The sequence below is a fragment of the Mya arenaria genome, chromosome 4 (genome assembly GCF_026914265.1).
Source record: "Mya arenaria isolate MELC-2E11 chromosome 4, ASM2691426v1".
NCBI classification, from domain to species: Eukaryota; Metazoa; Mollusca; class Bivalvia; order Myida; family Myidae; genus Mya; species Mya arenaria.
Window position 1 is genome coordinate 77,210,861 of NC_069125.1, and position 15,024 is coordinate 77,225,884.

At 40.4% G+C, this 15,024-nt stretch overlaps 1 protein-coding gene across 1 annotated transcript; it reads left to right on the forward strand.

Moving 5' to 3' along the window:
- The first annotated feature begins 2,144 nt into the window (after window positions 1-2,144).
- On the forward strand, window positions 2,145-14,470 carry LOC128232509 (uncharacterized protein CXorf65 homolog). The gene is made up of 5 exons (XM_052946093.1): window positions 2,145-2,722; window positions 6,397-6,483; window positions 8,355-8,471; window positions 9,296-9,370; window positions 14,038-14,470. The coding sequence occupies exons 1-5, from the start codon at window positions 2,674-2,676 to the stop codon at window positions 14,178-14,180; spliced, it is 471 nt and encodes a 156-aa protein (XP_052802053.1). The 5' UTR covers window positions 2,145-2,673; the 3' UTR covers window positions 14,181-14,470.
- Window positions 14,471-15,024: the final 554 nt, after the last annotated feature.

Below are 15,024 nucleotides of genomic sequence, written 5' to 3' on the forward strand. Positions count from 1 at the left end.
AAAAGTACCATACTACAGTTCATTTTTCCAACTTAACAGGAATAGGATATTGTTGCATAAATATATCTACGTATGCTTGGGGCTGATTGTTTAGATACGGTTTTCTTATTGTAATTTATTCTTAATAATGCATTATTATTTTTATTGATGTAAAAAGAGGAACACATTTATGAAATGAAAGAGAAGATTCTCAATTTAGGAATGTCGAGTCATTGGAAGATAGGAATGTCGAGTTATTGGAAGATAGGAATGTCGAGTTATTGGAAGATAGGAATGTCGAGGAATGTCGAGTTATTGGAAGATAGGAATGTCGAGTTATTGGAAGATAGGAATGTCGAGTCATTGGAAGAATGGTAAAACAATGAAGCAGCTTATCATAAAAATGTTAACGCCTAATGCTCATCTCTTTGCATATACTCACGTGTTATCATTGTGCTGAAAAGCCTCGAGTCACAATTACCCGATAAAAATTAACAAGCATAACTTCCTTATGTATAGAGAAATATGGTAGTGCAGTTTGTTAACCACTTCATAAGATTTGAAATTCAAATGCTTTAGTGCAAAACCCACACAACATGACATACAGGTTGATTGAAAACTAATGTCATAAAACAACATCTAGTTTGTGAATGTGTGTATATATGCTAGTCGTTTTCGTGTTGAATTGTAATTATTATGTTTGATTCTGATGTTGCAATAAAACTACATGAAAGCAAACGTCTTCTATGACAACCAGGAGTATGGCCGATAAGATGCGTCACTTTAAGCATATTTGCACAAAACAAAATTGTTTGAAAAACATATTTTTCTTTCGAAAACTTTCATGGCTCTTAGTTTACATAGTTTTACTCAGTTGTACTTAAAGACATAGCGTAAAGCCTTTCAGACCCCCCCCCCCCCCCAACCCCCGCTCCTTTGAACTAAGTGAGACACCATATTGCAAATGCATAAGTCAATATTTAACCAAAATAGGAGTCAAACGTCCAATTAAAAACAGTCTCAAAACATTGTTATATACTTGAAAAGGTGTTGAAATGCCAATTGTATTATGCTCTAAATTTGAATTTTGGTTATGGAATACGGATTCTCCATATAATTGTTTGCAGTAAAATGTATTAGTTTTTAATTAAACAATCCATATATTTCATTTGGGACTTGTTTTCTGCTTATGAAATGCCAGAATGCCCCTGTAGGGCGGAAGAATTAATCACGCCCGCCTATAGTGGAATGTATTGGTGAAGATTATTCTGTTAAGCCGACTTATGTTACAGTCAAGGAAACAATAAACACTGTAAAAGTGCAAATTGTTTGATAGTGACTTATCAATATAATTTTGAAAGAATGATCCCAACTCTTTTTGATGATCACTTGCGACCAGTTGAACTATCAAGAACCTAATTCGATATAAAATATCGTCATAAATAAAAAGGGTAACGTTTTAAGTAGATTTAAGTCGATATTGAAGTAAAGCGAATACGTTGTAAATATTAAAGTGTCATTTGTGCACATCAGGCGCGTAGCTTGATAAAAATAAATGTGTAGACCACTTTCTTGGGGGTCTACCCCTCCCAATTTTTATTTTAGCTAGGTTGTCGTAGGTGCGTTTTGTTGTAAAAAAAACATTAATGAAAACAACAATATCACTGTGTTTTACCTTGAATTAAATCTATATTAAGGCGCATTTGTCGGGATTTCAAATTTACGACTCTAACCCCATATGCCTTTAGTTTTTATTGCAGATTTGGCATTTTTATTATTGCGTTTTCTGTGCAAAATGTGTAGGCCGTGGCTAACACGGTCTAAAGGAAGCTACGCCCCTGCACATCCTCGCGGATCATATCTTTGGTGAGGTCTTTGTATGAGATGCTATGTGCGTGCATCACATGGGAAATGACATGTATTCTGCTCTCGTACTGTTCAAACGTGCTTTGATCATATGCAAAGAGTTTGTCACTTTTATTACAATTGATCGACTCACAGCGATTTCCCTCCACAAAATCAATGTATTATCAAAGATATGACCAAATCCATAATCCAAACCACTGGCGACCTGAGTATAATACAGATATAAATGTCCTGTGGGCCGCAAATGTACTTGGATCTGTTTGAAAAGGGAATCACAATAACATGCAGGGAGGATTGTTGCATCGGTTTCATAGAAAGCCATTTTTAGGATTTTAATCGTAATATGTTTGTTTGTTAATCGTACTATTGTAATAAATGCCGTTCGGGTAGGCTTTAACTATGGTATTTATTTGGATTGTTATAGATTATAAAAGGTTTTATCAACAGTTTTGGTCTAAGCTATTTGTAATAGGAATTAAAGTTTATTGTGACAAAATACATAAATTACAGATAGAATCAAACTAAGCTCCGTAGTCTATTTAACGTTGTGGATTTAGGCTTCTGATTTATTACTTGAATAGCTTGGTTCATAGTGCAAAATTATAATCGTGTATCGATGTATCGATTGAATGGCAGAAAATGGCTTTGAATTAGACTTTCAAGCATTTAAAAAGCAATTTTGTCTTAAAATTGTCTTTACAATCCACGCATTTAATTTAATGTCGATGTCGATGCGGGTTTAAGTTAAAGACACTTCATTATTCAGTTATATTTAGTTTAAATATATTGTGGAGTTAACGTTTGTGGAAGTGTTGGGGAAGTGCAAGAATGACGGGGTCGGAGGGCGAAAAGTCCTTCATAATCGTCAAATACGGAGGTGAGTAAAAAACTGTCTTTATATTTGCTGTAGATATCTCATGGAAATGGCTTATTTATAAATTCAATGAATTTTCGATCCATTTTTATTCTGTGTCGTACTAAAGTTTATAAAATGATTAACTACTGTTAATAAAACATGTAATTACAAAACTATTGTAGGTTTTTGGAATTAAAATAAATGAACAAATGTTGCACACGATATCAGGGACTAGTGGGATAGTGTGTGTATAATATCTGGGTTATGTCAACGATATGATGGTACATATATACAGAACAGAACATTTGTTTTAATATATAATTTCTACAGCCGACCAGTCATGTTGTTCACAGTTTTATTCTGCCTTTAACCACGTCTGTATGGGCATCTGCCTGACAGTGATTAATTCATCACGTTAGCCTAGACCTACCTTCCTAAGAGTGCATTGTCTCCATTACATTACTTGTGAACGGTTAGCGACATTTCATCGTCAGATCTCTGAACTGTTTTGTGCGCCAAATATTAGCTCCACGTTATAACAAGCCATATTCTTCTCGTTCGGATATAATAAATATACTTTCTAATGTTTCTCCTTCCAAATGAATATAAGAGAACAAAAGTCTTATTTTAACACTTATACACGCGCGTGCGTATTTTATCAGTTATTGGTTGCATTTCGAATGCTTTTCGGGGAGTGGAGGCGTTAAAGCTACAGAGCGATCGCCAGAAGACTATAAAGCATTGTACAATGTACTAACCGGCATAATGGATAATGACATATTTTATACAAACACTTCTGCTTGTGGTGGCCTTGTTCAATCATTCAAGTGGACCATTGTTGGAGAAAACAGCTATGTAATTGAAATAATTGGATTAGTTTTAAGTATTTCTGCATTGCGATCATTAACGTCTATAAAACGGATTCAATTTGAGAAAAAAATTGTTATGTACCAGGTACTGTTTTTGGTCATGGAGTTTTACTTAATTATCACTTCATCTTTATCTATATAATAAAACAATTATAAGAACACGTCAGTAGGCCCGTGTACTATCCCGTGCCCCTGTCTCCCAGAACAATAGGCCCGTATACTATCCCGTGCCCCAGTCTCCCAGAACAATAGGCCCGTTTACTATCCCTTGTCCCAGTCTCCCAGAACAATAGGCCCGTATACTATCCCGTGCCCCAGTCTCCCAGAACAATAGGCCCGTATACTATCCCGTGCCCCAGTCTCCCAGAACAATAGGCCCGTATACTCTCCTTTGCCCCAGTCTCCCAGAACAATAGGCCCGTATACTATCCCGTGCCCCAGTCTCCCAGAATAATAGGCCCGTATACTATCCCGTGCCCCAGTCTCCCAGAACAATAGGCCCGTATACCATCCCTTGCCCCAGTCTCCCAGAACAATAGGCCCGTATACTATCCCTTGTCCCAGTCTCCCAGAACAATAGGCCCGTGTACTATCCCTTGTCCCAGTCTCCCAGAACAATAGGCCCGTATATTATCCCTTGTCCCAGTCTCCCAGAAAAATAGGCCCGTGTACTATCCCTTGTCCCAGTCTCCCAGAACAATAGGCCCGTGTACTATCCCTTGTCCCAGTCTCCCAGATCAATAGGCCCGTGTACTATCCCTTGTCCCAGTCTCCCAGAACAATAGGCCCGTGTACTATCCCGTGCCCCAGTCTCCCAGAACAATAGGCCCGTGTACTATCCCTTGTCCCAGTCTCCCAGAACAATAGGCCCGTATACTATCCCTTGGCCCAGTCTCCCAGAACAACAGGCCCGTATACCCTCCCTTGTCCCAGTCTCCCAGAACAAGAGGCCCGTATACTCTCCCTTGCCCCAGTCTCCAAGAACAATAGGCCCGTATACTATCCCTTGTCCCAGTCTCCCAGAACAATAGGCCCGTGTACTATCCCTTGTCCCAGTCTCCCAGAACAATAGGCCCGTATATTATCCCTTGTCCCAGTCTCCCAGAAAAATAGGCCCGTGTACTATCCCTTGTCCCAGTCTCCCAGAACAATAGGCCCGTGTACTATCCCTTGTCCCAGTCTCCCAGATCAATAGGCCCGTGTACTATCCCTTGTCCCAGTCTCCCAGAACAATAGGCCCGTGTACTATCCCTTGTCCCAGTCTCCCAGAACAATAGGCCCGTGTACTATCCCTTGTCCCAGTCTCCCAGAACAATAGGCCCGTATACTATCCCTTGGCCCAGTCTCCCAGAACAACAGGCCCGTATACCCTCCCTTGTCCCAGTCTCCCAGAACAAGAGGCCCGTATACTCTCCCTTGCCCCAGTCTCCCAGAACAATAGGCCCGTATACTATCCCGTGCCCCAGTCTCCCAGAACAATAGGCCCGTATACTATCCCTTGTCTCAGTCTCCAAGAACAATAGGCCCGTATACTATCCCTTGTCCCAGTCTCCCAGAACAATAGGCCCGTATACTATCCCTTGTCCCAGTCTCCCAGAACAATAGGCCCGTATACTATCCCTTGTCCCAGTCTCCCAGAACAATAGGCCCGTATACTATCCCTAGTCCCAGTCTCCCAGAACAATAGGCCCGTATACTATCCCTTGTCCCAGTCTCCCAGAACAATAGGCCCGTATACTTTCCCTTGTCCCAGTCTCCCAGAACAACAGGCCCGTATACTATCCCTTGTCCCAGTCTCCCAGAACAATAGGCCCGTATACTATCCCGTGCCCCAGTCTCCCTTAACAATAGGCCCGTATACTATCCCGTGCCCCAGTCTCCCAGAACAATAGGCCCGTATACTATCCCTTGTTCCAGTCTCCCAGAACAATAGGCCCGTATACTATCCCGTGCCCCAGTCTCCCAGAACAATAGGCCCGTGTACTCTCCTTTGCCCCAGTCTCCCAGAACAATAAGCCCGTATACTCTCCTTTGCCCCAGTCTCCCAGAACAATGCTTTCCTATGAATCAGACTGTATTTCACATGGTACACGCTGATGTGAGTAGGAGATCTTTATTAAGACCCTAGAACAACAAAGGAAATTGGTTAACGATTTATTTCTACATATTTTGTCAACGATTTGCAAATAATTGTCGTCGTACAAGGCCCTAATTTCTGTACAAATTGATGTACGATATTCCACAGAGAGCACAAGACGTTCAACTCCTGTCGTTCTCAAGATTCTCATCTTTCATTCAGCGCCACGAACGTATTACCTTTAAACAAGGCATTCGTGGATATTTTGGGGTACTGGGCTTGAAAAATTGAAAAGCGAGAACTTATATTAGACAAATACTATTGTTAGCAAATACACTTTGTAGAATGTGTTTGTCAATCAGTTAAACAAATCCGATCGCAGTCCCATCTTGCACCGGTGAACTATTCAAAGCATTACATAAGTCGTTTTTGTGAGCGTAATTTAACACTACGAATGACTTCGTCGGGTGCAATGGAACCAATGCAAACTGCACATGTATAGACGCCTTCCGGAGTAATAAGTTCATATATTCAGCAGTTAGTTCCCCTTGCAACGTAAAATGATACGACAAATCGCGGACGGGGGCAGACGGGATTTTTTTATGTGTGAAGTCAATTAACTGGCTAGATATGTTGAACTTGGTGGTTTGGGGCGAGGGAAAAGCCATGATCATGCAATGCTTCAAATGCTTCAGGTCGGAGCGGAGACGTGAGCGTAAACAAATGTAATAATGTGTTTGTTGTTTCAGAGAATGAGGAGGCGCTGTTTAACCCTTGGTGCACAAGCTATACCCTTATGGAGTGGATCAGGAAAAAATGCAACTGTGATGAAGAAAGTCAGTAGTCTACTTTCATTATTTAACATATCTACGTTAATTATTTCTTCATAATTATATGATTATAAAGCGACAGAACGATGAATATAACGCAACAGTAGGATTATGAAAACGCGATAGTACGCTGTTGATAATGCGATGGTATGATGATGATAACGCGATAGTATGATGATGATGATAACGCGACAGTACGATAATTAAAACGCGACAGAACGCTGATTATAACGCGACAGTTTAATTATGAAAACGCGACAGTACGCTGATTATAACGCGACAGTTGAATTATGAAAACGCGACAGTACGCTGATTTTAACGCGACAGTTTAATTATGAAAACGCGACAGTACGCTGATGATAACGAGATAGAACGATGATGATTACGCGACAGAACGATGATGATAACGCGACAGTAACATGATGAAAACGCGACAGAACATTGATGCAAACGCGACAGTACGCTGATGCAAACGCGACAGTACGCTGATGAAAACGCGACAGTACGCTGATGAAAATGAGATAGAACGATGATGATTACACGACAGAACGATGATGAAAACGCGACAGTATATTGATGAAATCGTGACAGTTCGCTGTTGATCCAGGCGATAGTACGATTATGAAGACGCGATAGTACGGTTATGATAACGCAACAGTACGATGATGAAAAAGAGATACTTTCAGTGTGCTATGTTGAAATGACGTCATTAAACAAAACAGTGCGTCATTAAAATGACATGAATTGTAAACACATGTGTATGTAAGTGATTTAACCAGTAATGTATATAAAAAAGGATTAAAAGTACTACGTTTCATTTGAAATGTCGTATTCGACTCGGGTGGATTTTTGCAGATTATGATTTCACTCAGCTTGCGCCTCGTAAAATCTGAATCTGCAAAAATCCACTCGAGTCGAATACAACCTCCCGGTCCAAAACTCAGTAAGCACTTATAACCATATTTTATATCTGTCCCGCAGTAACGCTGTATTTGTCTCATAGTAATGATACATTCTTCTGTCCGACAGTAACCTTGTTTATATCTGTCTCCAGTAAAGTTGTTAATTTCTGCCCGGCAGTAACGCTGTTTATATTTGAACTTTGTCCCGCTGTTTATCTATCCACGCAATAAACGCTGTGTGTATCTTGTTCGCAGTTCTTCCTTACCAAACTCCACGCAGCGGTTACTTCCCTTTGCTGTACATATTACCTACCGTCACACATATCACATTATGAAGACAACATTCACTAACTGTTATATATGCAACTTAACAGTACGGTAAAGATATTTCTATTTGTGGGACAGAGATAACAGCTCGTAAAGGGAGATCCCTGCATAGGTGATTGCTACTTAACAGTACGGTAAAGATATTTCTATTTATGAGACAGAGATAACAGCTCGTAAAGGGAGATCCCTGCATAGGTGATTGCTACTTAACAGTACGGTAAAGATATTTCTATTTGTGGGACAGAGATAACAGCTCGTCAAGGGAGATTCCTGCATAGGTGATTGCTACTTAACAGTATGGTAAAGATATTTCTATTTGTGGGACAGAGATAACAGCTCGTCAAGGGAGATCCCTGCATAGGTGATTGCTACTTAACAGTATGGTAAAGATATTTCTATTTGTGGGACAGAGATGACAGCTCGTCAAGGGAGATCCCTGCATAGGTGATTGCTACTTAACAGTACGGTAAAGATATTTCTATTTGTGGGACAGAGATGACAGCTCGTAAAGGGAGATTCCTGCATAGGTGATTGCTACTTAACAGTATGGTAAAGATATTTCTATTTGTGGGACAGAGATAACAGCTCGTCAAGGGAGATCCCTGTATAGGCGATTGCTACTTAACGTTGTTTATATCTCTCCCACAGTAACCATCGACCTGGTGGACCTGGACGGTCAGGTGACCAACCTGTCGGGGCGGGCTAAGGACTACGCACACGAGCTGGTCAATCCGAGGGGCATCTACATTCTCATACGCGTAGACCGTGAGTACTACACACACACGTTCTAAAATAAAACATGAGTATTTGTATCGCGTGAATTCAACATTAACAGCTTATGGTTTGAAGGCGGCATGGTTTATGATAACAACGCAATTGAATACAAATAATATGTAATTTAATTATAACAAATTCAAGTAGCAAGGTCATGTCAGTTTGCAAAATCGCATTTTCTAGACTGATTGGTTACTAATAGCATGTTTTAAAACTGGGGTCCACTTTTTCCAAATTTAAATTAATTGCAAAACAACAACTGCATATGTGCCTATTTTATTTGTTAAATTATGAACGCCAATTATTGCAATGTAAATATTTGACTTTGCTGGGCTTCAGTTTGACCATCTTGTGTCTATATTGGTATAAACTTATTGAATTATACTATTTAACTGATATAAAACTGCAGTTATTGCTATATATAGATATAGTCCGTCAAAAGGTAAACACATAAGAGGCAACGAAATATTGGTCAAACATAAATTCAATTATGATTCCGTTTTAAGCTTGTAAACATATATAATTCGCCAGATGGAATTTATTAAAAATGTCTTAGGTCAATTTCGATTCCGAACGTTTATAAGTTAAAGAATTAAATTGTTATTCGCGTAAAATGCATATCGGGCATTTACCTTATACATATGTACTAAACCACATGTACTAAACAAATACATTCATTCGACTGCTGGTTAAAACGAAAGTGAATTGTCAAAACATTCAAAAAGGTCTTGTAAATTGTAAAATTTGTATATATTGCACTGAATTAAAATCATTTTCTAAAATTAAATAATATTATTGAACACATAACATTACAGGGTTACCTGATAACGGCCAGTTCCACTACACTTCCCTGCTTAACAACCTGGAGGAGACCAACCCCGAACTCATGGGTTAGTAGCGAACAGGTTGCCTGTAGTGTGCCATGTACCGAGTATGTAGCGTAAAGAGTGGGTCAGTATCTATTTTGTAGCGTGTAGAGTGGGTCAGTATCTATTTTGTAGCGTGTAGAGTGGGTCAGTATCTATTTTGTAGAGTGTAAAGTGGGTTAGTACCGAACATGTTGCCTGTAGTGTGCCATGTACAGAGTATGTAGCGTGTAAAGTGGGCCAGTACCGAACGTGTTGCCTGTAGTGTGCCATGTACAGAGTATGTAGCGTGTAAAGTGGGTCAGTGCCTAGCATGTTGCCTGTAGTGTGCCATATATAGAGTATGTAGCATGAAGAGTGGGTCAGTACCGAGTATGTAGCGTATAGAGTGGATTAGAATTAAGAGTGTATAATGGGTCAGTACCGATTGTGCAGCTTGTAGAGTGGGTCAGTAGCTAGAGTGGGTCAGTAGCGATCATGTTGCCTGTAAATGTGCCATGTGCCGAGTATGTAGTGTGTAGAGTGAGTCAGACATGTTGCCTATACGTACCGAGCATGTTGCGTCTAGGATGGGTCATTACCGAGTATGTAGTTAGTAAAGTGGATCAGCACAGAACATGCAGTTAGTATAGTGGGTCAGTGGCGAATTTGTAGCTTGTAGAGTGGGTCAGTACAGAAGATTTAGTTGGTATTGTGGGTGAATAGCGAACATTTAGCATGTATAGGGGTCAGTTCAGAATATGTAGTTAGAAAGGTGGATAAGAAGCGAACATGAAGCGTGTAGATTGGGTCGATACAGAACATGTAGTTGGTAATAGGGGTTAGTAACGAACACGTAGCTTTTATAGTTGGTCAGTACTGAGCATGAATCGTGTAAATAGATTGTCAGTACCAAGCTCGTACCGGATTGAGTTGGTCACTACCAAGCAAGTAGCGTGTATAATTGGCCAGTACCAAGCATGTAGAGTGTATAGAACATGCAGTTAGGAAAGTGAGTAAGTAGCGAACATGTAGAGTGTAAAAGTGGTCATAACCAGGCATGTAACATGTAAATAGTTTGTAAGTACCAAGCTCGTACCGGATTGAGTTGGTCACTACCAAGCAAGTAGCGTGTATAATTGGCCAACACCAAGCATGTAGAGTGTATAGAACATGCAGTTAGGAAAGTGAGTAAGTAGCGAACATGTAGGGTGTAAAAGTGGTCATAACCAGGCATGTAACATGTAAATAGTTTGTCAGTACCAAACTTGTAGCGTATTTAGTTGGTCAGTACCAAGCAAGTAGCGTGTATAATTGGCCAACACCAAGCATGTAGAGTGTAAAGTGGTCAGTTAAGAACATGCAGCTGTGAAAGTGAGTAAGTAGCGATCATGTAGCGTGTAGAGTGGGTCAATTCAGAACATGTAGTATAGTGGGCCAGTACCGAGTATGAAGTTAGTATAGTGGGCCAGTACCGAGTATGTAGTTAGTATAGTGGGCCAGTACCGAGTATGTAGTTAGTATAGTGGGCCAGTACCGAGTATGTATTTAGTATAGTGGGCCAGTACCGAGTATGTAGTTAGTATAGTGGGCCAGTACCGAGTATGTAGTTAGTATAGTGGGCCAGTACCGAGTATGTAGTTAGTATAGTGGGCCAGTACCGAGTATGTAGATAGTATAGTGGGCCAGTACCGAGTATGAAGTTAGTATAGTGGGCCAGTACCGAGTATGAAGTTAGTATAGTGGGCCAGTACCGAGTATGTAGTTAGTATAGTGGGCCAGTACCGAGTATGAAGTTAGTATAGTGGGCCAGTACCGAGTATGTAGTTAGTATAGTGGGCCAGTACCGAGTATGAAGTTAGTATAGTGGGCCAGTACCGAGTATGTAGTTAGTATAGTGGGCCAGTACCGAGTATGTAGTTAGTATAGTGGGCCAGTACCGAGTATGTAGTTCGTATAGTGGGCCAGTACCGAGTATGTAGTTAGTATAGTAAGCCAGTACCGAGTATGTAGTTAGTATAGTAAGCCAGTACCGAGTATGTAGTTAGTACAGTAAGCCAGTACCGAGTATGTAGTTAGTATAGTGGGCCAGTACCGAGTATGAAGTTAGTATAGTGGGCCAGTACCGAGTATGTAGTTAGTATAGTGGGCCAGTACCGAGTATGAAGTTAGTATAGTAAGCCAGTACCGAGTATGAAGTTAGTATAGTGGGCCAGTACCGAGTATGAAGTTAGTATAGTGGGCCAGTACCGAGTATGAAGTTAGTATAGTGGGCCAGTACCGAGTATGTAGTTAGTATAGTGGGCCAGTACCGAGTATGAAGTTAGTATAGTGGGCCAGTACCGAGTATGTAGTTAGTATAGTGGGCCAGTACCGAGTATGTAGTTAGTATAGTGGGCCAGTACCTAGTATGTAGTTAGTATAGTGGGCCAGTACCGAGTATGTAGTTAGTATAGTGGGCCAGTACCGAGTATGTAGTTAGTATAGTGGGCCAGTACCGAATATGAAGTTAGTATAGTGGGCCAGTACCGAGTATGTAGTTAGTATAGTGGGCCAGTACCGAGTATGAAGTTAGTATAGTGGGCCAGTACCGAGTATGTAGTTAGTATAGTGGGCCAGTACCGAGTATGTAGTTAGTATAGTGGGCCAGTAACGAGTATGTAGTTAGAATAGTGGGTCACTACAGATCATGTAGCGTGTAGAGTGGGTCAGTACCGAATATTTAGTTTGTACAGTGCGTCGGTAACGTGTAGCGTGAAAAGTGGGTCAGTCCCAAACGTGTAGCATGTAAAGTTGATCAGTACCCAATAGGTAGCGTGTCAAGTCGGTAAGTATCGAGCTTGTAGCGTGTTCCAAGCATGTAGCGTGTATAGTTACTCAATAACAAACATGTAGCGAGTAAAGTAGGTCAGTAACGAACATGAAGCGTGTAAAGTTGGACAGTACCAAACATCTAGCGTATTTAGTGCCTGTGTCAGTACCGAGGATGTTACGTGTGTTATGTGTCAGTAGCGAGCATGTAGCGTATATATGCTGTGTAAATAAATTGTGGATATGTAGCGTGTAGTTGGTCGGTGGTAAACACAAAGCGTAATATAGTTGGTCGGTAACGAGAATACAGCATGCATATTGTGTCAGTACCGAGCATGTAGCTTGTATGTTGTGTCAGTAACGTATATAGTAGGTAATATCCGGGCATGTAGCTTGTTAATACGGTCAGTATGGAGAATGTTATGTGAAAAGTTGGTAAGTGCCTAGAATGTAGCGTGCCTAGTGGACCAGTATAGAGCTTTTAGTGTATTTTCTGGATATGTTGTAGATATGAAGCATGTGTAGTGGTTCAGTACCGAACATGAAGCGTGTACAGTGTGTCTGTGCAGAGCATGTAATGCGTAAAGTTGGTTAAGTACCAAGCATGTAGCGTGTATGGTGTGTCACTACGGAGCATGTAGCGTGCACAGTGGGTCAGTACCGAGAATGAAGCCTGTGTAGTTGGTCAGTACTGACCATTTACCGTTTACAGTGGGTCAGTACGGAACGTGTAGCGTGTAAACTTGGTCAATACCGAGAATGGAGCGTCTGTAGTGGGTAAGGACGGAACGTGTGGCGTGTAAACTTGGTCAATACCGAGAATGGAGCGTGTGTAGTGGGTAAGGACGGAACGTATGGCGTGTAAACTTGGTCAATACCGAGAATGTAGCGTGTGTAGTGGGTCAGTACAGAACATGAAGCGTGTATAGTGAGTCGATACGGAGCATGTAGTATGTATAGTGGGTCAGATCCGATCAAGTAGGGCGTATAGTTAGTAAGTACAAGTACTGAATATGTATACTTAAAGTGTGCTAATGCCGAGCATGTAGCGTGTATAGTGGACCTGAACGGAGCATATAGCATGGATCGTCGGTCATAACCAAGCATATTACTTGTAACATCTTTGTCAGTTCCAATCATATAGCGTGTATAGTTGGTCAGTACCAAGCAGTTAGCGTGTATAATTGGCCAGTACCAAGTATGTTACATGTAAACAGTTTGTCAGTACCAAGCATAAATTGTGTGTGTACATGTAGTTGGTCAGTACCAATCATGTAGCTTGTATAGTTAGTCAGTACCAAGCATGTGGCGTGTAGAGATGGTCAGTACCGAACATGTATCTTGTAAAGTTGGTCATAAACAAGCATGAAGCGTGTGTTGTTCGTCAGTACCAAGCATGTAGCGTGTACAAATGGTCATAACCAAGCATGTAGCGTGTAAAAATGGTCATAACCAAGCATGTAGCGTGTAAATATGGCCATTACCAAGCATGCAGCGTGTAAAGATGGTCATTATCAAGCACGTAACGTGTAAAGCTGGGCATCACCAAGCCTGAAGCGTATAAAGATGGTCATAATCAAGCATGAAGCGTCTGAAGATGGTTATAACTAAAGCATGTAGCGTGTAAAGTTGGTCAGTACCAAGCATGTAAAAAGTAAAGATGGATATAACCAAGCAGAAAACGTGTAAATATGGTCTTAACCACGTATGTGGCGTGTAAAGATTGTCATAACCAAGCATGTAGCGTGTAAGCTTGGGGTAGATCAATACGTTAATTGTTAGTAGGTATAGTCGTGATCTTCAATCTTATTTGATACAAATAAAGTGTCTTCTTTGCATTGCTGTTTTAATTAAAGATTGTGAAGTTGTATTTGCTAAGCCGCATTATTTTATCTTTGTAGTGAAATTAAACAGTTTATCGCGGCCGACAACACGTGCCAGAAATGTGAAACAAAAGGGAGGTAAAAAGACCCAGTCACAGAAACTACGACAGGAGTCGGCTAACCGGAGGCCGGGCAGCAGCGAGAGAAAGAAGGGGAAATGATGCCAGTGTTGGGGAGGACTTTGTGAAACCCCAAGGTCGTGGCCAGTGTACGTGGGATAGGGACAGCTGGTGACCAATGTATGTGGGGTGGAGACTGTTAGGGGCATGGCTTAATACACTGCTGCTGACATGTACAGGCGCCACTCTGCTGAACATAGTTACATTCTGACAGCCCATGTTAATTAATGTTTGTAAATAGCTTTATGTTATTTTGTTCATTAGCATTGTTAAATCAAATTATATTTTACGTATTTACTTAAAGCAATAAAATTAATGTTTAAACTTTAAAACTAGTTTTGTTTCATTATATATCATACCGATCTATATGCAAATACATTTGTATCGGACAAAGGCAATATTTGTATATTCAAGGCATAGTATGGTGCATTGTGTGATCTTTTAATCAAACAATAGATGTAACTAAACACTGATAGCTTTTTACCTTACACACATATATATATATATATATAAGCAGCCAGTATTCAAGTGGGCTGGTATTCAATATTAGTTTTAAATGGATCTAAGAACGATGTAGCTGATCAGACTACTTGTTATTAATAAATGACCAATATAATGAATGAAGTCAATGATGTATGACCATAAGATTAACTTAAATTGAATTTTGAATACCAGCTCAGGTTAAGTCTTTGGTTTGGTAAAAGTTGGCCAATTTTGTATTGATTGGTCAATATTTGTCCAACAATCACTTTTGACCAATCAACGTTCTTTCTGTTACGATTAGACTAGTCGAATAATAACCCGTCTGAACTTGTTCAGTTATATACCATTGGCCGCAGATGAATAAGGCTGAAACGAAACACATGTATTTGAATGGTGCAAATAC